This window comes from Homarus americanus, unplaced genomic scaffold (genome assembly GCF_018991925.1).
Source record: "Homarus americanus isolate GMGI-L3 unplaced genomic scaffold, GMGI_Hamer_2.0 scaffold55637, whole genome shotgun sequence".
Taxonomy (NCBI): domain Eukaryota; kingdom Metazoa; phylum Arthropoda; class Malacostraca; order Decapoda; family Nephropidae; genus Homarus; species Homarus americanus.
The window spans coordinates 79,152-104,137 of record NW_024743641.1 but is presented as its reverse complement, the minus strand read 5'-3'; the positions used below and the strand labels follow the sequence as shown (position 1 = coordinate 104,137).

At 40.4% G+C, this 24,986-nt stretch overlaps 1 protein-coding gene across 2 annotated transcripts in view; it reads right to left on the bottom strand.

Annotated features, from left to right (window-relative positions):
• Positions 1-24,986, bottom strand: part of LOC121877201 (serine/threonine-protein phosphatase 6 regulatory ankyrin repeat subunit C-like) — a 66,035-nt gene that overhangs the window by 26,224 nt on the left and 14,825 nt on the right. For both annotated transcript variants that reach the window (XM_042382815.1, XM_042382816.1), the window contains exons 2-3: positions 17,924-18,242; positions 4,069-4,369 (exon numbers count right to left, since the gene is read on the bottom strand). In XM_042382815.1, the coding sequence (XP_042238749.1) occupies positions 4,069-4,369; positions 17,924-18,025 (403 nt within the window). In that variant the 5' untranslated portion in view covers positions 18,026-18,242. The remainder of the gene's footprint in view (positions 1-4,068; positions 4,370-17,923; positions 18,243-24,986) is intronic.

Sequence of the window (24,986 nt, the reverse complement as noted above, 5' to 3'; positions counted from 1 at the left end):
ATAAAATCAAATTTAATATTCAAATTGGCAAGTGTCAAGGTTTACAGCATAGAGTTCATACAATACTAAACTTAATGCCCTTGTTAATTGTCTTTATACTTGTTGTTACAAACATACGAATCATGTTTTCACATGATGAGCTCAACTTCAGAAGGGGCCACCTCCACTCTAAAGAGTCTGTAGACCTTGCTCGTGTTTGTATTTTTTTTCGCAAATATTTCCATATACTGTATGGAACACCATCCGAATCGGTAATGTAAATACCATTCATGATTTGTGCACTGTATTCGCTATGGAGAGTTCTGAAGCATTGTGAGGAACCATTAACACTACTCTGGGTGAGGGCCTATGCTTATTTTGGTTATGATGTTATATGCATTCAATGCACCAAATATAAGTATTAAATACACTGTCTGGCATCTTTATATTGTAATGCATGGCGTATGTACAGTAGTGAGTTGCGTTGTGCATAGCGAAATATTTTTAGGCATGTTACCCTCAACTACTGTAAATAGAATATTTTTATATAAATATGTGTGAGCAGGGATGGTACTTAATACATAAAAATTTTCTGTATGTATGTAGGTATTTTTGCAAGTTAATGCGGGAGTTCTTTAATATTAGTATTAGGTTTGTAGTCCCCTGGAATATGGAGCTTTGTCAGTCACAAGCAGGCCTTGGGAGTAGGAAGACATCTCAGTTTGTCAGTGGTGGATACCTTTTCAAATAGGGTTTAGTTGAGTATTATCTATTCAGTGCCGCTCTATTATTATTTATTTTGTGTAACAAGGCTAATAAAGTACTTGGGTTCATACAAAGGAGTGTTACTTACAAGACTAGCGAGGTCATCTTATGATTATATCTTGCGCTTGTGAGACCTCACCTGGATTACGCAGTTCAGTTCTGGTCACCGCATTACAGAATGGATATAGAATCCTTGGAAAGAATCCAGAAGAGAATGACAAGACTAATCCCGGGCATTAGGAACCTTGAGTATAGAGACAGGTTAAGGCATCTTAATTTGCACTCCCTCGAGAGACGTAGAGCGAGGGGCGACATGATCGAGGTGTATAAATGGAAGTCAGGGCTAGACAAAGGGGACATTGCAAAGGTACTCAAACTATCCAACCAGGAGCGAACTCGTAACAATGGTTTTAAATTAGACAAATTTAGATTAAGGCGCGAAATAGGTAAACATTGGTTTGGAAACAGAGTAGTGGATGAATGGAACAATTTATGGGGAGAAAATACATGAATCAGTTGGAATGGCGGCAACAAAGGCTTTCCAGCGGCATCTCTGGTATTTAAGTGAGGAGTCAGTAGCTCTGGCTCTCTTCAGTGATAGTGATTCGTATGCTGAGAAAAGAGAAATTCTTGAGTCAATCAAGGGAAAGAACGAGAAAAAGGAAAGTCCAAAGAAGCTGAAAGTGACAGAAGAGGAAATTCCATCACTGGAGCTTAAAACCATGCATCCACAAATACTAACTGCTTCTTTTAAACCACGCTCCTGGATTCTGGATTCGTCTCCAAAGATCCAAGCCAATGGAATGACGATCCACAGTTCTTTCAGTCAAGGGAAATTCTACAAGAGTTGCAGGTGGTGAATGATGTGGCCGAAAGAGCGGTGAAGCTTATCCAGGACTACAACTCTTCAATTACGAAAAGCGAAGATCAAAAGCAGTACCAGCTTCAGGTGGTCACCACACATCGACGTCAGTATCCCAACATAAAGAAGGCTAATCTTCTGTGATGTATGTTTCTCTTACATGTGTTCTTTATGTTAATCTCATATTTTGGATAAAATAAACACCAACAAATAAATGTAATAAATAAATCACTTGTATCTGATGTCAGGAACAAGAATTATTTTATAGAGGGAGAAAACATTAGAGAGGTAGAATTTTCGGGCCACTTGTGCATATCCTAAATGAATCTGTAATTACCTATAATTTCGCCTGAAATGTTTTTACATGTAAAGGACGCAAATAAACATTGAGCACTAAAAATATAAAGAACTTTACTTTTTTTGAACCACCCTAATATATATACAGTACATATATATATATATATATATATATATATATATATATATATATATATATATATATATATATATATATATATATATATATATATATATATATATATATATATAATCAACGACCTCACCAGCCAGGAATCGAACCCTGGCTGGTGAGGTCGTTGATTATATGTTCAAAGTCCGCGTGTTATATGGACTAAAAAAGAAGTATATATATATATATATATATATATATATATATATATATATATATATATATATATATATATATATATATATATATATTGATTCAGATTTTGCCGCTTACAGCGGTTAGTTTATTGTGCACCCCATACTCATCATGTGAGCGGTCGCGAAAAGGGATAACAGAGTATGGTTTACAAAGGGTCATAATAATTCACCCCTGTGGTCAGGATATTATGGCAATGAATGTTACACAGTATTATGTGTGTGTGTGTGTGTGATCCTTGTTTCTGAGGATTGGTGACCATGGTTCTCCACTCTAAAGGTTTTAGGGCTATTTTTGCCAGTCCTCCCGGATTTTGTACCTCCCCTAGGACACAACATTTAATTTAATTTTTCCATCCCAGTCTCTGCCTTCTCCTGGCCCTCTTACCCTCAGTTTTGACCATTAGTGTGCCTCTCATTATCCTCTCAGCCTTAAGCATACGGTCAAAATGTCTCCTTTACTTAATTTATAAAAATTCCAGTATTTCTTTCGTGGTGTTTACCAGTCTTAGTATTTCCTCATTTATTTCGTTCTATCTACAATTTAACTTTAGCTTTTTCCTGTGGCACCACATTCAAAAGGCATACCTTACCTCCTTTTCGTGTCTTCTGAATATGTCCACGATTCTGACCCATGCAATAGTAATGACCATACTCAGCATTTCCGTAATTTGTTTTTATCAAATTGAAATAAGTGTCCCATTTTAGCAGGTCTCAGAATAATAAATGCTGTTTTTGCATGATATTTTATCTTATTAATTTCTGTAACTACTCTACCATCTCGACCAAATTTACTTTGTATGAAATATAACATAGTCTCGGACTGCATTTAGTGTCCTTGTGGCATGGTCGGTAACGTTCCCTGGTCATACGCAGTAGATCGAGGGTTCGAGTCCTGGCTGGTGAGGTCGTTGATTATTATATGTTCAAGTCCGCATGTTATATGGACTAAAAATGAAATATATATATATATATATATATATATATATATATATAAAAAACTCACTTTCCATTATATTTCTCATAACTTTAACATTATGTTTTAATAAAACATTACAGGCAGGACTTGTGGATGAATATATCTCTCATAAACTGGTTACAGTCTAAGCCTCCCTGCTTGCTAGGCAGTGACAAAAATACTGTTTTTTCTTCTAATCACTAGGAAGGTCTTCTTTGAAGGAAATAGAGCTTTAGTACATGTATAAGTTAAACAGTTGATCCCATTCTCTCCTATTGTATTTGTTTTAGAAATTCTTCTGAAAGTTGATTAACCTCACAAACTTTAACATTGTTTTTTTTTTTAATTTTCCTTCCAATTGCCTTAACTTTTGTTTCCAAAACTGGTAGTTTGATCTTTATTTATTTTTAGTTTCTTACCTTCCCTTGATCCTTATCATTGTATAGTTCTACTTACACTGCCCCTCTCTTAATTCTTCTTTGTGAAGTTCTTTGCAAGCCTCACTACCGCTTGTTAAGTTTCTTGATGCATCATTTATTTATTTATTTTATTTTTTTTGTGATCCACTCATGTTTAGACTGATTTCTCTTCACCTTCTCAATGGGTCCTGCTTCTACACATCTATTCTACAGGTGCTACAAACATCTGTCCTAATACAAAGCAGATACACCTGTATCGCCAAACGGTTACAGTGGTGTAAGTTAACTACACGGACTTGCGCACCCACCACACCATAGTGTTGTATGGTTACTCATCTATTACATCCTTACACCAGTGACATCTGTAATCAACATTGTGTGTGAAGTAATCATCATATTCATTAGATTATTTACATACTCACCGTTGACATCCTTGGCCTCCACGTTGGCACCAGCAGCGAGCAGCGCCCTCAACACATGTTTACGGCGTCTATGTGTCGCCAAATGAATAGGTTTTAAGGTCGTCTCAGAGCCATCCACGGGGGCCCCCGCCTCTACAAGTAGTGGTACCAGGTGGGCGGCGCCATTAATGGTCGCTATGCTCAACAAACAAAGTGACACATTACCGTTTTCTACCCATTCAGTGGTGCAGGGGTCAGCACCAAGAGCCAAGGCGACTGACACCATCACCTCGTCTTCACAAATGACTGCCTTCTTCAGAACCTGCAAGAACACGACATAAAAGTACAATTATATGAGAATGAGAGAGAGATAAAGGTGAGAGGAGAGTGGGAGAAACAGCGAGGAGAGCTCGAGAGAGTGGGGACACTCTACTTCCACCACCAATATCTTTTTCCACCACAAATTAAAAATAATAATATTAAATCAATATCAGCTCCATGCAGCTACCATTCATCATTCTACACCAGGGGTTCTTAAGCTAGGGTCCATGGACCCCCAAGGGGTCCATGGATGGGCTTCAGGGGGTCCGTAAAGGTCAGCTAAAAATTTTATATTTATATTCACTATATCTTTATATTAAGTTGTTCTATTTTTGTCAATATATACCAGATGTTATGTATGTATTTTTGATTACTGAAGAAAACCAGTAAATCTGTAGGGTGGCATGGGATGCTACTGTACACGGTCAGGTAACATACAATCGTCATCGTCGTCAGGTTTTGACTTCTAGAATGTTTATTTTATTCATACTTTGTGTATGTCATACACTGTATGAGGCAATGAATTTTCAATAAAATGAAGTATATTCATTGCATGCAAACTTGTGTTTATGTACTTATGTGCATTTTTCTAGGGAGGGGGTCCATAGCTTTCACCAGATTCTCAAAGGGGTCTGTGGCTCAAAAAAGGTTAAGAACCACTGTTCTACACAATAAAGAACAACCACCATCTCCAGCACAAGCGCCAACCACCGTCTCTACTACAACCACGTTTCTAGTCGATAAACAAGGTCATTCCGGGAGCACCCAGTCTGACTCCTAGAAAATCTGATTCTTGAGTGACTAGTGCGTGATGCGACCAGTACAGTACAATATCTAGCTGTGATCCCCAAAGTAGATATATTTGTCAATTTACTGGTGAATCTGTGACTACCACGTGAGGTGTAGGCCCACCAAACTCCCCTCATTGCCATGGCTTGTAATCTGAGCCCTGCTTACTGGTGAATCTGTGACTACCACGTGAGGTGTAGGCCCACCAAACTCCCCTCATTGCCATGGCTTGTAATCTGAGCCCTGCTCACCCCCACCGTCCCACCAGGCCACCCAGCTGACCACAACTCGACCGTCTCCCTACTGCCAGCTACTCAACTCTCACAAGCTCCCATATGTCAAAGTTGGCTGCTTGTGTCAAAAATTCAAATTTCACGAAACAACAACTGACTGATATGATAATGGGAGTCCAACGGACTCTCATACAGGACATCATACAACAAATGAATAAGGAGACCATCAGGAAGCTACAAGAAGTTGACCGGCGTCTCACTGACCAGCTATATGAGATTAAAAGAAGCTTGGAATTCTCGCAAGGGGAAATAAATGACTTACAAGCAATGTTGAACGTTGAAGCTAAAGAGAACCGAACACTCAAGACCTAAGTTCAACAGCTGAGTGAAGAAAATTCCAAGCTCAAAACGGAATTAACGACAACAGCAGACCGGGTGGATTATGTGGATGACATACGGCGGCGAAACAACCTCAGGATTGCCGGTATCACTGAAGACATCCACGAGAACTGGGAGTCATCCCAACGCAAAATTTAACGCCTGCTGAATGACCATTTTAAACTTAATGAAGTAAAGTTTGACCGTGTTCAACCCAACCCAACTCCTCCCGTCCCCGCAACATCATTACAAAATTCTCATCCCCCTCTGACCGTGACAAAGTGTTTTATCAACGCAGTAAACTGAGAGGCACCACTATCTTCGTCAACGAAGATCTCTGCCCAGGTATAACTAAAGCCCGTCTACAGCAAATGGACAAGTTTAAAGAAGCCACGAAACAAGGGAAACACGTGACGGTCAGTCAATTCAATTCAATTCAATTCCTTGTTGTGAGGGATTGGGCAAGTAGACACCCGCCCACTCACCCGCTATACCACCCCCCCCTCCCCAAGGCCCTCCAGTACCCCCTCTCCACTGAGGGGGAACCAGCCACTGTTGCTATCACCTGAGGAGTTTCCCCCTCTGCCGGCCAACTCGAGGACTACACGTCTACCCTCTGTGGTGGAAACCAGCAACCCTCAAACCAGAGTGACAGGAGCACCTCTCACTCTATGTGGGAATCACCCTCAACAGTACCGGTCATCCTAATTCTGTTGGTTATAGCACTTGTGAGTACGTCCCCCCCCCCCCCTCACCACTATTATAATCTTCATAGATCTTCCTTTTTCACACCTCAGTGACCTTGAGTTTTTACTGTTCCTTAATCAGTATCAATGTTCCCACAATGATGATGCTAGTGTCATTCCCTTAGATGTGCTAGATCATATGTGTTACACCCCATTACCCGTGGTGTCGACACAATACTCCCTCATATCGATCCTGACCTCACTAGGGGAAAGGTCATGGCAGGGTTAGCTCCCGAGGGATAATTATCAGATATGGCCAGTGCTATGTTCGGTCTTGGATATGTGAGTTTGTTGACCAAACTGGAGTGGTCCATGGAAGAATTGGCGAGGGCCAAGGAAGAAATTGAGAGGGCCACGTTGGAGAACCTGAAATTAAAGGAAGAGCTGTCGAAGTTAAAAGGGGAGGCTGGACGGGTAAAGCCAGTGTCTGACGAAAACTCAAGCGAGTGGAAGGTTGTGAGTAGTGGGAAGACGAAGCTGGTGGTGAAGAAGTAGACCAAGGATATGACAACAACGACAACAACAGCTAAGTGTACCAACTCGTTCAGTCCCTTGATAGACGAATTGGACGTTAGTACAGTCAGGGACAGGGATGACAAGGAAGGTAGAAAAACTTTAATTGTTGGTGACTCACAGGTAAGGTACATGGACAGGGCCTTTTGTGGTAAAAACAAAAATAGGATGAGGGTGTGTTTGCCAGGAGCTGGGGTGGGGGATATAATTGACAGGATGGACAATATCTTATCTGGTAATGGGAACAAACCCATTATCTGCCTCAGTGCAGGAGGCAATGATATTGGCCGGTGTAGGAGCGAGGAGCTTCTTGATAAGTTCAAGGCAGCTATAGATCGTATTAGGACTAAGGGAGGGATCCCTATCATATGCGGTGTCCTGCCTAGAAGGAGAGTTGGCAGTGAATGGTTGTCAAGGGCAGTTGGTGTCAACGACCGTCTTGACAGATATTGCAAGTCAATATCAGTCCCATTCATTGACAACTGGGACAACTTCGATGGCAGAAGGGACCTTTATGCTAGGGATGGGGTGCACCTGTCTAGGGATGGAGTAGCAACCCTGGCTGGGGCTCTAGAGGGGGCAGTTCAAAAGATATCGAAGTCTTTAAACTGCTAGGAGAACATATGAGCACGGGGGTGGAGGAGACTGCAGTGGGAGCGGGTAAACAAAGTGAAAGATTACAGGGAAATAGTGTTAGGAATGATGACAAAACAAAATTAGACAGGGAGTTTAAAACTAAACGAGGTAAGGGGAGGACTCAGAACACGACTAATTTAAATGTATAGTACGCAAACAGTAGAAGTATGAGAAACAAAATGGATGATATTAGGGCCTTGGTATGTACCGAAAAAATCGATATAATTGCATTCACTGAAACATGGATCAACCTAGACACACGTGAGTTACCAGTCGAATACCAAATTGCGGGTTACAAACTGTTCCATACCGATAGGCAGACCAGGAAAGGAGGCTGAGTAGCAATCTATGTTAGGGATAATCTGAAGTGTGAAATAAATAAGGAAATAAAAACTGAGCGGAATACAGAAACAATTTGAATAGAATTAAGCGACGGTAGAGAAAAATTAATCACAGGAGTAATATATAGACCTCCCAATCTTGATAGAGTCAATGAGCGACTTCTCTGGGATGAAATGCACAGGGCTTCCATACACAACAAAGTCTGTATAGTAGGCGACTTTAACCTTGGCCAAATAGATTGGACTGACCTTACAGGTAACTCAGAATCAGAGGATTTTCTCGAGACGATCCAGGACTGTTTTCTAAGTCAACATATAACCGAACCCACACAGGGTAATAATATACTCGATTTAGTTCTGTCAAACAGAGAAAACGTCATTAGCAGTGTCGAGGTAGGGAACGAACTTGCAAACAGCGATCACAAAGAAATTAGATTCCAGTTAGATTTTCAGGGCAGACTTAAGGAAAATTACACTAAAGTACCAGATTTCAGAAGGGCAAACTTTGACAGTTTAAAGAGGCAGCTGAGAGAGGGGGTGTCGCGCTTGGCCATGAACCTGACAGATGACACCGACCTGATAACGAGATCTGAGATTGCCGAGTTCCACGACAATTTAAATAGTGAGTTACTTAATGCACAAAGGCAGAACATACCATACAAAAAACTCAGATCAGACAACAATGACCTTAAATGGATAAATAATTATTTAAAGAACATCATTGGCCAAAGGAAGGCTATAGGTAGAAGGATAAATCGTGGCGAAATTCACCTCCGGGACTATTATAGGGCATTGGCGAGTAGGGTTAAAACCGAGATAAGGAAAGCAAAGAGGAATAATGAGGTAAGGATAGCAAGGGAGGCGAAGACAAACCCCAAAGGATTCTACCAAATGTATCAAACTAAAACACGAGAACAGATTGGACCAATACGGTCAGACACCGGCGAGCTCACTGATAACGACAGAGAAATGAGCAATAATTTGAATAAATATTTTTCAACAGTTTCCACCACCGAAAATTTAAACATGATACCCGAGGCACCGACTCTATTCAGAGATAGTGAAGAAAACAAATTAAGTGAGATAGTAGTGACTAGTAACGATGTTAGTAAGCAAATAGACAAACTAAAGCCTAATAAGTCACCTGGTCCCGATTAGATATTTGCCAGAGTATTAAAGGAATGTAAGGAAGAGCTTAGTATGCCCTTAGCAAAGTTGTTTAACATGTCCTTAAAAACAGGTGTAGTACCAGAATCCTGGAGGATAGCGAATGTAATACCGATTTTCAAGAAGGGGGATAGATCACTATCCTCTAACTACCGCCCAATCAGTCTAACATCAATAGTAGGCAAATTACTGGAAGCAATCATTTCAAACTCTATTCAAAATCACCTGGAGAAGCACAGATAGATCAATGATTCCCAGCATGGCTTCACAAGAGGACGTTGTTGCCTAACTAATCTATTAACATTCTTTTCATCAGTTTTCGAATCGGTGGACGAGGGGCACAATTATGATGTGGTATATCTCGACTTTAGCAAAGCCTTCGACAGAGTCCCCCACGAAAGACTAATTAGAAAGGTAGAAGCTCATGGCATCAAAGGTAACATCCTTAAATGGATTAGGGCGTGGTTACAGGACAGGAAACAGCGAGTGAGCATTAAGGGCACTAAGTCCCATTGGAGCAACGTCACAAGTGGAGTTCCCCAAGGCTCAGTACTTGGACCATTATTATTTATTATATACATAAACGGCATAGATATCGGCATAGACAGCAACATAAGTAAATTTGTTGATGACACTAAAATAGGATGTGCTATTAAATCTGATGAGGACACAGCAAAACTACAGGAAGATCTAAACAAATTTTTCGAATGGTCTGAAAAATGGCAGATGAAATTCAACGTGGACAAATGTAAAGTACTCAGAATAGGAGATGTAAACAGGGAAACCAGATACCAGATGAACAACGATGCCATAGAGAAATCCGACTGCGAGAGAGATTTAGGAGTAATGATAAGTAGGAACCTTAAGCCAAGTAAACAATGTGTTTTTACTCGTAACAAGGCTAATAAAGTACTTGGGTTCATACAAAGGAGTGTTAGTTACAAGACTAGCGAGGTCTTCCTAAAACTGTATCTTGCTCTTGTGAGACCACACCTGGATTACGCAGTTCAGTTCTGGTCACCGTATTACAGAATGGATATAGAATCATTGGAAAGAAATCAGAGGAAAATGACAAGACTAATCCCGGGCATTAGGAACCTTGAGTACAGAGACAGGTTAAAGCATCTTAATTTGCACTCCCTCGAGAGACGTAGAGCGAGGGGCGACCTGATAGAGGTGTATAAGTGGAAGTCAGGGCTAAACAAAGGGGACATTACAAAGGTACTCAAACTATCCAACCAGGAGCGAACTCGTAACAATGGTTTTAAATTAGACAAATTTAGATTTAGGCGTGAAATAGGTAAACACTTGAAATAGGTAAACACTGGTTTGGAAACAGAGTAGTGGATGAATGGAACAAGTTACCAAATATCATCATTAACTGGAATACGCTGAATAGCTTCAAACATAGGTTGGATGCTTATATGAGCAATAGGGGATGGGTGTAAACGGGACTGCCCAGTATGGGCCAATAGGCCCGCTGCAGTTTCAGCCATTCTTATGTTCTTATGTTCTTATAACCACAAGGAAACAAGAATACACGAAGTTCCCAAGCGCTTTCGGGTAATACACAAGGTTTCCACAATGAGGAGGTCCTTCTTGCAGTTTCTCGTGCCAAGAACTGAGAAACTGCGAAAACGAGTGGTCATGTTGGTGGGCGTAGTTACGCATAGCTGAATGTGGTAGTTGTGTGATTAACTGGCCTGGTCGAACAGAACGGCCCAAGTGCTCATGAATACGAGTTATCAAGATTCTTTTTGTTTTACCTATATTGATAAATAATTGAGGATTATAAGTGTGTGGGTATATTGTCTTCAGTTTTAAAGAATTTTTAAATTGAACTCAGGGCGTTGAAGATTAGTCTAAGAGAAATTTGTGGATAGAATTCATTGAAAAGTTTGTTTCTAAGGGTGAAACTGAGTGGGCCTGTGTACGGGATGGTGAAATAGACAGAATATTTAAGAACTGTGTGGATTTGAGGCTGTGTGGGATCAAAAATCCTATTAAGGGTTTGGCCTATTTAAGTATCTGTAAATCTCATTGGGAAACCATTGTTAAAGAGCAATTACTTTATGTATTTCAGTTCCATGTTCAGGTGGAAATAGTTAGAACATATATTACAGACTCAGTAAGAGTACGCACTAGACTTCGTTTGTAATTAAAAGGAATGAATGAGGATTTTTTTTTACTCAAATGAGTGAATGTTGGTTTTCTGTATAAGGCTGTCTCGAAACTATTAAGAAGACTGTGGATATTAACATCAAGGAATGGAAGAATATTGTCCTTTTCCAATTCACAAGTAAATTTGATGTTGCCATGTTTCGAATTTGGAAAATTTAGGAACATAGAGACGTGATCAAGTGATTTGAAAATTTAAAATGTGTCAAAGGCTTAAATTGGGCGGGACATTCGGTTAGCCCAAACTTCTCGTGGTGACAGAGGAAAGCGTTTGCCAACGTGGGACTTAAGGGCGAACTCATAGCAACACCATCACAGTGTTTATAAGCTTTGTTATTAAATAAAAACAAACGATCATTTACAGCCAGTTTTGAAAATTCTTTAAATTATGGTCCACTGAATCCATCAACTATATCTGTATTTGAGAACAATTCATCTGTACATATGTTAATAGTGTCGGCAAGAGGAATGTTGGTAAATAGAGACTGTATATCAAAGCTAGCCATAACACAGTTGTTGAACGAGATGCTGGTTAGTTCCTTAACAAAACTAAAAGAGTCTTTAACAGAATACTGATTACAGGTTATTGGAGACAATATGGGAACAAGCAATTTGGACAGATTATACCCTGTAGTTGAAGGTGCCGAGGGAAGACAATATAGGGAGAAAGGGACAGTCATCCTTGTGTACCTTCGGTAGACCGTACAGGATACCTGGTTTAGACCCGCTAACAAAGAGTTTAAAAAGAGGAGTCATTAATGACATTCTTGTTTTTAAGTTTACGAAAAAATCTGTTTATCTTCTCCTCATACTACAGAATTACAGGACAGTTAATCACACAACCACCACACTGAGCTATCCGTAACCACGCCTACCAACATGACCACCCGTTTTCGCCGTCGGATTTCTCAGTTCTTGGCAGGAGCAACTGTGAGACGGACCTCCTCATTATGGAAGCCTTGCATGAGTATAACTAAAGCCATCCATTTGTGAATTGGCTTCCTGTGAATTGTTGTGTTTTTCACACTCAGGATCGTCTAAATTAAGGTAATACCCCCAGTAGGAAGGGGTGAGGTCATAGATGACACAACAATTGATCATGACTATAATGTATTCACTAGTATACTACATAACTAGTATACTACATAAAGCATAAGAACAAAATATACCATACAAAAAAATGAGGTCAAATAAGAATGAGCCAAGGTGGATGACCAGAAAACTTAAACATGACATAGGAATAAAGAAAGGAATATATAAGAAATTAAAGGGAGGGGAGGATCAGCACAGAAATAGGTATAATGAACTATCTAGGAATGTTAAGAAAAATGTAAGGAAAGCAAAGAGAGACTATGAAATCAAAATAGCATGAGAATCCAAGGCAAATCCCAAGGGACAAGGACAAAGTTGGGCCTTTAAAGTCAGGGAGGGGAGAAGTTATAAATGGCAGTGAGAAATAAGCAAGGCATTGAACAGCTACTTCTTATCAGTTTTCACAGAAGAAATTCGGGAGGAATTTCCAGAGGTGGAACTGATATTTAGGGGAAAGGAAGAAGAGAAATTAATGAATATCACTAACAGAAAAGAGGATGTTCTTAAGAGGATAAATAAACTAAAGAAGACAAAATCCCCAGGGCTGGATGAAATTTTCTCTCACGTCTTGAAAGAGTGTAGGGAACAGATTAGCGGACCCCTCGTAAATTTATTTACAAAATCATTAGACACGGGAGTTGTGCCAGACTTGTGGAAACAGGCAAATGTAGAACCATTTTCAAAAAGGGAGACAGAGCATCAGCGTCAAATTACTGGCCGATCAGTTTGACGTCAGTAGTGGAGAAATTTCTTGAATCAATTATAGCAGATAGCATCCGATCGCATTTAGAGAAAAGGAAATTAGTCTACGACTCTCAACATGGGTTTACAAAGGGAAAATCTTGTCTAACAAATCTGCTGACGTTTTTTAGGAGTCAATAGGGTAGTAGATAATGACGAAAATTACGATGTTATTTACTTAGACTTTAGCAAAGCATTTGACAGAGTACCGTACCAGAGGCTTTTGAGAAAAATTATGGCTCATGGTATCGAGGGGAAAGTTTTAAATTGGATAAAATCATGGCTCACCGATAGAACGCAGAGGGTCAGCATAGATGGTGTTAACTCTGAGTGGGGCCGTGTAACCAGTGGGGTTCCCAGGGGTCAGTACTAGGCCTTCTCTTGTTCATAATCTACATAAACGATTTAGATACTGGGATCAGCAGTGACATAAGCAAGCTTGAGGATGACACCAAAATAGGGCGGCAGATAATTCAGGGCAGGATGCAAATGCATTACAGGAGGATCTAAATAAACTGCAGGGGTGATCTGAAAAATGGCCACTGAAATTCAACACCAGCAAGTGCAGCGTACTTAATATTGGAAGAATAAATACTGTCAATGTATACAGCCTAAACAACATCAACTTAGAGAAGTCGACTTGTGAAAGAGACCTAGGGGTAGTTGTAAGCCCGGACCTACGGCCTAGAAAACAGTGCGTTAATATTCGAAATAAGGCAAACAGAGTATTGGGTTTTATATCTAGAAGTGTAAGTAATAAGAGTGCAGAGGTCTTATTGCAACTATATCTTGCGCTAGTCAGGCCGCACATCGATTATGTGGTTCAGTTCTTGTGCCCTTATTATAGAATGGATATCAATTCACTAGAGTCGGTGCAGAAAAGAATGACGAAAATGATTCCCAGACTTAGAAACCTTCCATATCAGGATAGGTTAAAGAAACTAAACTTGCATTCCCTAGAAAGACAAAGAGTGCGGGGAGATATGATAGAAGTATTTACGTGGGTGAAAGGAATCAATAAAGGGGATATCGATAAAGTTCTTATAATATCCGAGCAGGATAGGACTCGGAGCAACGGAATTAAGTTGGAAAAGTTTAGGTTTAAGAGGGAGACAGGAAGGAACTGGCTCACAAATAGGGTGGTGGACGAGTGGAACAAGCTTAGCATCTTTGTAGTAAGTGCTGGAACGCTGAAAAGTTTCAAAAGGAGACTGGATAGATTCATGGATGATAGAGAGTGGTAGTAACTCTCGACATGAGATGCCATGCACAGGCCAACCGGCATATTGCAGACTCCTTATTTTCTTAAGTTCTTATGTATGTTTTTAGTTCTGTACGTAGGTCTCCCGCCACCTTTATTGGTTTTAATTCATAATGCTCTTTTTTTTTTAGATTGCAGTAGGTAAATTCTATAATAATGTTCCGTTTTTATTGTAAATTACCTGTAACTTTTTGTCTGTTTTCTAGGCCCCTATGATGGAAAATGATTTTCCGAAACGTTAGTAATTAAAGTAACTCAACTTAGTCAAGATGTTTGTGTTTTCCCTGGTTCTCTTCATTATATATATATATATATATATATATATATATATATATATATATATATATATATATATATATATATATATATATATATATATATATATATATATATCTACAGTCCATATACACGCAGACTCTCATATACAAACAATACCTCACTAGTCTGGAAAAGAACCCTGGATCTATGCGTGTGAACAGGAATCGTGTACCACGAGGCCAAAAGGACAACTAAAAGCAATCCTAGGCTTTGTTTTATTTCACACAAGGCCTGCACATTCGTCTTATCATTAAGCAACGTGATCACGTAACAGGGAATATACCCTACATTTAAAGCTAACCTTAGTCAAACCGAACCAACATAACACTGATATACTAACATTATCACAGTATAATTTACACTTTGGAACAAGGAAAATACACACACACACACACACACACACACACACACACACACACACACACACACACACACACACACACACACCATGTCGTGCTACACCCCACGCAACACTGCTTCCATTATAATCTGTGTGGCATACCATCCGCCTCGATCACCCACCAGAGACACTCTTATCAATCATCTCATCACCACCTCAGACCACCTCAGAGTTAGGTACCCATGTGCCAAGTTAGTATTATGTGGGGATTTAAATGAAATTGACACCACTGATATCCAGGACCAGCTATCACTATCACAAGTTGTGACCTTCCCCACACACGGTCAAAATACCCTTGACCTTATCTTAACTGACTTAGCGGACCAGTACCAACCACCTCAACCAATGCCTCCTATCGGGTGTAGCACACACTTATCAGTGCTCTGGTCCCCAGCTGCCACTCCCACTCAAGTACAGAGACCCTACATCAAGACCTACAGGCCGATTACTGACTCTGCAGTGCGCCTCTTCGGGCAGTGGATAGTTCACCATCCCTGGACTGAAGTACTTAGCGTGGATGACGTGGAAACCAAATGGATAAATTATACCAACACCACCACGGAAGCTCACCACCACTTCTTCCCCGAGAAGTCCGTCAGATCTCACCCAGCTGACTTGCCCTGGATCACACCTCGGATCAAAAGACTTATGCAACAGAGAGACAGAGCCTTTCATCTCAATGACCACATCCGCTACAGGTCACTTCGCAACCGAGTCATCCGCGAAATACGCACTGCAAAGAAGTCCCACTACCCAACCAAATTACAACACCTGAAGCAGACCAACATCAGTCAATGGTATGGTAAGCTTAAAGAACTCTGTGGACTAAACAATAAGACACACCCCCTCCCCTTCCTTAGCCATCTCACTAATGTTGACGCAGCTGAGCAAACAAATAACCATTTCGCTACTATATGCCAGACGCTCCCACGGCTTGACACAACCACTCTCCCTGCTTACCTACCAGCCCCCCTTCCCACTGACTTAGTAGAAGAATTTGACGTAGCAAAACGCCTGGACAAACTAAAATTAAAACGCTCTACCACCCCCATTGACTTACCAATGAAACTCTTCAAGGAGTTCTCCCCGGAGCTTGCTAAACCCCTCTGCTCCATCATCAATGCTTCTCTCAGTCAAGCCAGATGCCCAGCTGACTGGAAGACCTCTTATGTATCACCAGTGCCCAAGTCAACCAGCCCACAATCCTTAAATCAGCTACGACCTATTGCAATCACCCCAATACCCAGCCTAATCTGTGAAAGTTTTGTGTTCGACTGGGCTTATGCTGATATTGCAGGAGTCGTAGACCCTCAGCAATTTGGCAACATGAAAACTTCCTCCACCACTCACTGTCTTGTCAGCTTTCTCGATTACATATACCGCCATCTCGAGAAACGAAAAACGTCTGTAGCTGTCGCCTTCATTGATTTCACTAAAGCGTTCGACCTAGTCGACCACAATATAATCATAAACAAAGCTATTGACCTCGGGCTTCGGAGAAGTCTCATACCATGGCTTACAGACTTCCTCAGTGACCGACGCCAAGCTGTACGCTTCCGAGGGGCTGTCTCCACCTTTCAGTCACTCACCTGTGGCGTCCCCCAAGGCACCAAGATGGGACCACTCTGCTTCCTTATGCTCATCAATGATGCCCTAAGAGAAACCCCTGCTCGCTGGAAATATGTCGACGACTCCACCATTGGGATCAGCGTCAACAATTCTGCTCCCAACTATACCGCCCTTCAGGATTTATTGAACAGTCTCCAAAACTGGGCCACCAACAACCATGTCACCATCAACCATACCAAGACCATGGTTATGCACATCAACCTCTCCTCCGACATTGTCCCACCTCCTTCCATTACTCTAGGTCCGAACACACTCCAGGTTGTAGATTCACGAAGCTCCTCGGCGTCACCATAGACAACAAACTAAATTGGAAACCACACGTCAGTGAAGCTGTCAAATCCTCCAGTTTCCGTCTCCACCTCCTCCGCCGACTCAAGTCCCTCGGAGTTCCTGCACACGAGCTCCTCAGTGTTTACACAACATTCATACTTCCAAGCTCACCTATGCCTCCCCCACCTGGTCTTCCTCCCTAAATGCCACACAACGTAAACACCTAGAAAAAGTGCAAAAGAGGGCATGCAAGATTATTCTCTCCCCTTCCTACTCCACATATCAAGAAGCGCTCAACACACTGACCCTTTCGACTCTCACTGACCATCACCACGACCTCATCTGCAAATTTGGTAAGAAGCTTCTACACCATCCCCGACACCGGCTCCTACTACCACCTGAGATCCCTTGTCCGAGAATTGCTGTTCGACACCACAACCGCATCCAGCCCATACGTGCACGAACTGATCGCTATAAGAACAGCCCAGTCCCAACCATTGTAAAAATTATCAATAACTTGTAATAAATCAGTGTATTCACTCCCAGTAAACACTGCTCCTTACACTGTCACTATGTTGAAATGAACTGTAGTTTGAGCTTTTCCCCATCTAGTTATTATATGTCTTATTTGTGTCACTTATGTTACTTGTATATTATTTGTAATTCGTAACCCATTCCCAAATATGTAACTGTATATTTTCAGCCTTCTGGCTGCCAAGCTCTTTCAATAAACCGTTAATTATTATTATTATTATTACACACACACACACACACACACACACACACACACACACACACACACACACACACACTGATTGAGAAAAATATTTATAAGAAACAAACAGACATGCTTGTGTACTTACCTCTGTTACTCTCTCAGATGGTTTCATCCTTGTTGTGCATGACGTTGAATCACTAGAAGTTGTTGGGGCAAGCTTGGACATGATCTGACTATACAAACCCATTACTATACTGACTCACTGTGTCCACTGTACAAGTCTCCAAGTATTTCCTGTAACAGTCACCACTCCATGACGAGCTGGTCAGTGTTTATGTGTCCTGTTTAATTCCTTGCATCATTTGTCCTATTTAATAATATACCAGCATTCTTCACATGCAACATGGAACATTCTAGCGAGGACAAACGAAGACTGGCTTAAAAAAGTTGAGCTGGGAATGGCACTGCAGTTGAAAAAAAAAGTGGTAGAAAAACGGTATGTTTTGCCGAATTACAGATGTACCATTTGTTGTGTTAAAATTACTCTATTATCTTAAAAAAAAAAAAAAAAAAATATATATATATATATATATATATATATATATATATATATATATATATATATATATATATATATATATATATATATATATATATATATATATATATATATATATATATATATATATATATATATATATATAGCCCCACCCTAGAGAATATATATATATATATATATATATATATATATATATATATATATATATATATATATTGACTGGGATAATGCCTCCTTAATATTACCTTGTAATTCAATTGACAGTAGGAACATTATAGAATCAAGTCTCATTAAACATACCGAATCCGTCAACATGAATTTGAGTAGTGGTATGTACAAACTGGATAATTTCGTAATTAAGAAGATTTTTAACCAGGTGAGAAGGTTGGGTCATCTTACTCTCTGACCTGACTACCGACTGCTGCGGTGCTTTTTGAAGATTAGTAGGGTCACTACCTAATACCTGACTATTGTGGACTTGATTTCACCTCCCTCTACTGTATTATATATTTGCCTTGTTATGTATTTCTCCTTAGTCTGTACTCACCCCTGAAGATGTGAATTACACGAAAGCGCTTGGGAACTTCGTGTTTTCTTTTTCCTTGTGGTTATCAGCATATACCTGGATCACGCGCACCTACAGTGATTTACTTTCATATATATATATATATATATATATATATATATATATATATATATACAGTATATATATATATATATATATATATATATATATATATATATATATATATATATATATAATATATAAATATATATATATATATATATATATATATATATATATATATATATATATATAATATATATATATATATATATATATATATATATATATATATATATATATATATATATATATATATATATATGTGTGTGTGTGTGTGTGTGTGTGTGTGTGACTGGGTAACCGCACCCAGTAAGGTCACCCTAAAGCGGTCGAAAACATAATCATAATCACAGATCCAAACAAAAACAACCTATACAACCTCTTATGGTTGCTGCATGGAATGTCAGGACCCTTCTGGACACTGGCGCAAATGAGCATGCTGAAAGAAGAGCCACCCTTGTGACAAAAGAGCTGTCTAAGTATAACATCGACATAGTAAATCCCGGCTACCAAACGAGGGTCGACTCGGGGGTCTGGTATAGCCGCTATACCTTCTTCTGGAAGGGTAATCCTGCTGCAGAGGGAAACCGCATTTATGGAGTTGGTCTTGCCATTCGCCAACCCATCCTACAAAGGGTAACTGAAATGCTTGTTGGGATTAACGAGCGCCTTATGACGCTCGGAGTCTCACTGAATCACTCACGTCTTATTTTCTTCATCAGTGCATAAGCCTCAATTGTGGAGCGGATAAGCACGACGATTGTTCACTTTTTTATAGAATTATGAGATTTTGGCCACATATTCTACTTGGGTTAGTAAAGATTTTCTGATATAGTGCCAACTGAACAGCGTCCCCTGGGTGCCTGCAGCGCTCCTAGAAGCTGACCGCGGTAGCACCTCCGGAACACTTCTTCCACTGCATCAGCTCCCTTATTTTTTGTCTAAACATACTCTATATATGTTTGGTCAGACCAAAGTGTGTTTGTGTGTGTGTTTGTTTGTTGTGTAAAACAATTTAAATTTTTTCCTGAACTAAATTTTTAATCCTATATATATGGTCTTTATTTCAAAACACAGAAATATATTATGCCCCTTTACCTGCTAGAGTAATTTTCGAAGTAGTGAAGACAGATGCACAGGTAGATTTGGTTGACTGTCTTAATTTCTGCATTCCAGGTACTATGGCTGCTACGTGTTTACCTGATGACGATCGTTCCCTGGAAAGTCCCACCACAAGTAACAAGAATGAAAATCTCATAACTGTGCATCTTCTGCCAGGATTCCAAGAAAATCAAACTAGTATGACCTGCTGAATCCAACTGTTAAGACGTTGGTGAAGGATACACAACTCTTGCTGATGATTTGCAAAAGTTCAGCCAGATTGGAGGTTTACCAAGCTCCCTGAAACTATCTCCCCTTGATGAAGATGGCATCAGCACCACACTAGTAAACCATACATCAAAGTGGCACAAGATATGATGCAGAGACAACTTTAACCAAACCAAGTTAATTCGTCTCAAAAAACGGTGTGCTGATGACTCCATAAGTGATGTAACACCAGAAGGTGTGGCAAAGCGAATCAGACGTTCTCATGAATCAGTGGGTGAATCTGAAAAACGCTTCTTTTGTGATGGATATGGAAAACCTGGAGCACTGCACCAGGCAAGTACTTGTGGGCCGGACTGGAGATTCAGGTCAGCTGCTGTTTGAGTGGGTGACACCAAGTTGCTGGCAAAATTAAGTGCCGGTGATGTAATAGCAATCGAGATGAAATATCACTTGAAGTGCTTAATATCATTATATAACCGGGCCAAAGTTATAGTGTCAAAAATCAGCTGAATATCAAGAAAATGACTTCCATAGTAGCATAGCATTTGCTGAACTTACAACATTCGTTGAAGAAGAGCTTAGTGATAAGGAAAATTCCATATTAAAGTTAGTAGATTTAGTGAAATATACAGCAAGCGACAGGATCAACTTGGAGCTCAACAGCGAGAGAGAATTAATTCTACTCGACTCAAGGACAAGCTCCTACCACATATTCCAGCCCTACAAGCTCACAAAAAAGGGAGAGATGTCTTATTAGTTCATGACAGTGGGGAAAATATTGTCTGACACCTTTGATGAAACTACTGAGAGAGATGCTATTTGTTTAGCCAAAGCAGCTCAGATATTACGCAGGGATATGTTTGGTCATTTCCCGTGTTTTGAAGGTTCTTTTTCATCTGACTGCCAAGAGAAAACTGTTCCTGCAGTGCTTCTTGCTTTTATGCGCATTCTGTTAGAGGGTCCTAATATACAACAGTGTAGCAACCCAGCCCGATCTGAAGCTCTTACATTAGCTCAACTTATCAGGTACAATTACATAAAACATAAACGACGTAACTCATCAACCACAACAGTGCGTTACTGTCGAAACCAGAAGACACCATTCCCACTTTATGTTGGAATGATTAAACAGGCACATACCAGAAACCGTGGGATAATTGACAAATTTTTCAACATGAAATATGTGTCTCTTATGACAGGGTGCTTCAGCTGTCTACAGATCTGGCTAACGTTGTGTGTGAAGAATACAAGAGCCAAGTAGTAATCCCTACCAACTTTAAAACAGGTTTACTTATCACAGGTGCGGTTGACAACATAGCTCACAACCCATCTTCAAATACAGCAACTAATTCATTTCACGGCGCTGGCATATCCCTATTTTAATATCCAGATTTTGACGGAAAAGGGAACAAGAGTGATGAACGTGAGCATCAAGCTAGTTTCTTCTTCAAAAAGCATTACACCTTTGCCAAAATTCTACACACATTTACTACCACTCAACCTCCACTGAATCCACCAATGCCAGCTGCAGTGTTGACCACCCTACCTGATGGACACAATGAACACTCATGTCCAGGATGAATATGGACGGTTAGAAAGGTTAGGCGTTCTTGTTTAGGAGCCTTAGATAAAAGACAAAATATCTCCTGGTCTGCATATCATGCCTCTCAACGGCTGACTGATGTTCCTGCTTGATGTTTAACTGGTTTATTGTAACTTTTTGAAGAATTTTCTCACTCCTAAGCAATGATCCGTCATAGCATGACTAGTGTTCTTAATGCAGTGCAGCACTTATATCCAGGTCAGATACCAGTCCTTGCATGTGACCAGCCCCTTTATGGTACAGCCAAGAACATTCAGTGGCCATGGACTGACGCAGATGGTGAGGATAAATTAGTTACAATGATTGGAGGATTGCATATTGAGATGGCGGCCTGGAGGGCAGCAGGGATTTGGGTGGCTGGGAGTGGATGGACAGATGTACATACTGAAGCCCAGGTTGCTACATCAGGTAAAACAGACTCGTGTCTCTCAGCAGATCATCTAAAGCGTACGAGGTACGCACACCAGGTTACAGCAGCCTCATTATACATATTGTAGTGCCAAGCTTATGATGAATATGTTGAAAACCTTGAAGGTGACACTGGTAGTGAAAGATTTTCATCGTGGTGCCAGTAAATGGCAAGACACCATCCCCAGTTCAAATACTGGTCACTTGTTCTAGAACTAGAATTGACTGTGCTGATGTATGTGAGTTCTCTCAGGTCATCAAATTTAAAGTTGTATGTTGATGCCCTTGTTCAGCTCATGCCATGTTTCTTTGCATTGCATCGTACAGACTATTCACGCTGGTTATCTATACATGTACACGACATGCAGTAGCTGTCAGTAAAACATCCCCAGCTCGCTAGAGAATTTGAAGCTGGGAAATTCACATTACTTAAGACAAAACATGAATTTTCGGCCATGTCTCTGGATCAGGGCCATGAACAAAATAATGAGATGGTAAAGGGTGAGGGTGGAGCCACTGGCCTGACTGGAAGTCCACAAGCCCTCCGTAGGTGGATGATTGGAGGCCCACAAATTGCCAATCTTGTTAACGAATTTGAAGAAAGTGCACACCTAAATGCAGAAGAGCAATTACAGCACCATGAATAGGTGCCTAGTTTTCAAAGTTAGTGTAGAGCTCATATGCAGTCAATGGTGGACACCATTACAGAACTCGGGAACCCATGATCTGACGAAAGCAAGGAACTTGTGTCCCTTAGCAACATTGTTGCTGATGTGTCAGGGGTCAAGACTGTGGATGTAGTCAGAGATTGGATTACAACAGTATCAAATCTTTGTAATAGAAAGACTTATCGATCATTCCAAATCGATAAATGAGCCACTACCTCAAAACAAGTTTGCAATGTTAAGGATCGACCAAAACAAGCTGTGCAATCTGAGGTTAACCTTAAGCTCAAGCCAGCAAAGAATGACTGCCTATTATTTTCCGGACTCTATATTGGATGTCAAAACCGTGGTGGCAGTTTTGACGACTTCTTTGCATATGAAAATCAGGCCTACCCTCCTTCTATTTCTGATTGTGGCAGATTACGAACAAGCTCTAAGTCTGATCTGTTACAGTGCTTTGAAAAACTCTGTGAGGCAAGGATAGGTGAGCCTGATGTCTCGGCAGTGGTCATTGATGGTGCTGCTGTTGTGCAGATGCTCAAATCAGGGACAACGAAGACCTTCAAAGAGTACAGCAAAGCTGTTTTTTACCCTTATATTGCACGATGGCTTGGAAAAGTGAAAAGAGTGGATGTGGTATGGGATGTTTATATGCAGTGTAGCCTGAAATCATCATCTATTGTAGAGTAGCGATTTTCAACCAATGTGCCGCGGCACATTAGTGTGCCGTTAAGCATCCGTAGGTGTGCCGCGGGAGTTTAAATAGCATTTGGATACGTTTTGACATTACTGGTATTTTTATGGAGCGCATTAAACTCCTTTTTTTCAATGATGCAATAAATAAACAAATGTGTTGTTTATTAAAAGCCCAAATGGCAGTTTTAAATTCTCTCCTTAATTCCGTAGTGTAGAACCGCCGATGAAATCTATCCTTAAATACTGATGGTGTGCCTCGACCATTTTAGTGCCTGGCTCACTGTGGCGTGAGATGAAAAGGGCTGAAAATCACTGATCTAGAGAGAGACGGGGCACAGGAACCATACGAAGAGTGATGTCTTTAAGACCTTTATCACGAAATTGGCCCGAGTTCTTACGAGTGGATGAAAATAAAATAGAATTATTTAATTTCTTATCACAATATATCATCCAGCTGAATAGGGGCGACAAAGTAATTATTGTAACAGATGGACAGGATGTTCTGTGTGTGCAAGATTGTGTGGACTTATCTCAGATTGCACCGTGTTCTCATGAAGAAGTCAAGACACTGTATCGATGCTGCTAGCAAGGGCCATAATATAACTCTGGTAAGAGCTGTGGACACTGATGTTGTTGTGCTGCCCATTACTAATTACCATAGACTAGCTGTGAAGGAACTATGGATGGCCTTTGGGTCAGGCAATAACTTCAGATACCTGCCAGTTCACCTATATGCATCTGCCATGGGACAAGAAAAAGCAAGGGCACTGCCTATGTTCCAAGCCATAACATGATGCGATACTGTCTCCGTCTGTGGTCGTGGGAAAATGACAGCTTGGGATGTATAGAGATCTTATGAACAGGGCAAGCATGTGTTCCTACAACTTACAGCACCCCTGGAGATAGTATTGATGACCAAATGGCTGTACTGGAGAGGTTTATTGTTCTACTGTACGACTGTAGCAGTGAAATAAAAAAGGTAACCATGAATGTCTTAGTTGCATACCATCGTACTCTTTGACTACTTATTATCTTAGCTACTAACTTAGTAATACTTATCTTTGTTTGGGACACAGCTAAACTTAAAGGCATATTCATATAGCACACTATAAAAGTAAATGCATGCAAAGAAACATTGATACATAACTCATTCTCTGTTCAAACTGCGATTTTTATGCCCATGTTACTACATTACAGGTGATTGATGCCCGGCAATATCTCTTCGCAAACAAAGGCCAAGGCATTGAAGGGATTCCACCAACCAAAGCTGCGCTAATACAACATATTAAGCGAGCTGTATACCAAGGTGGCCATGTCTGG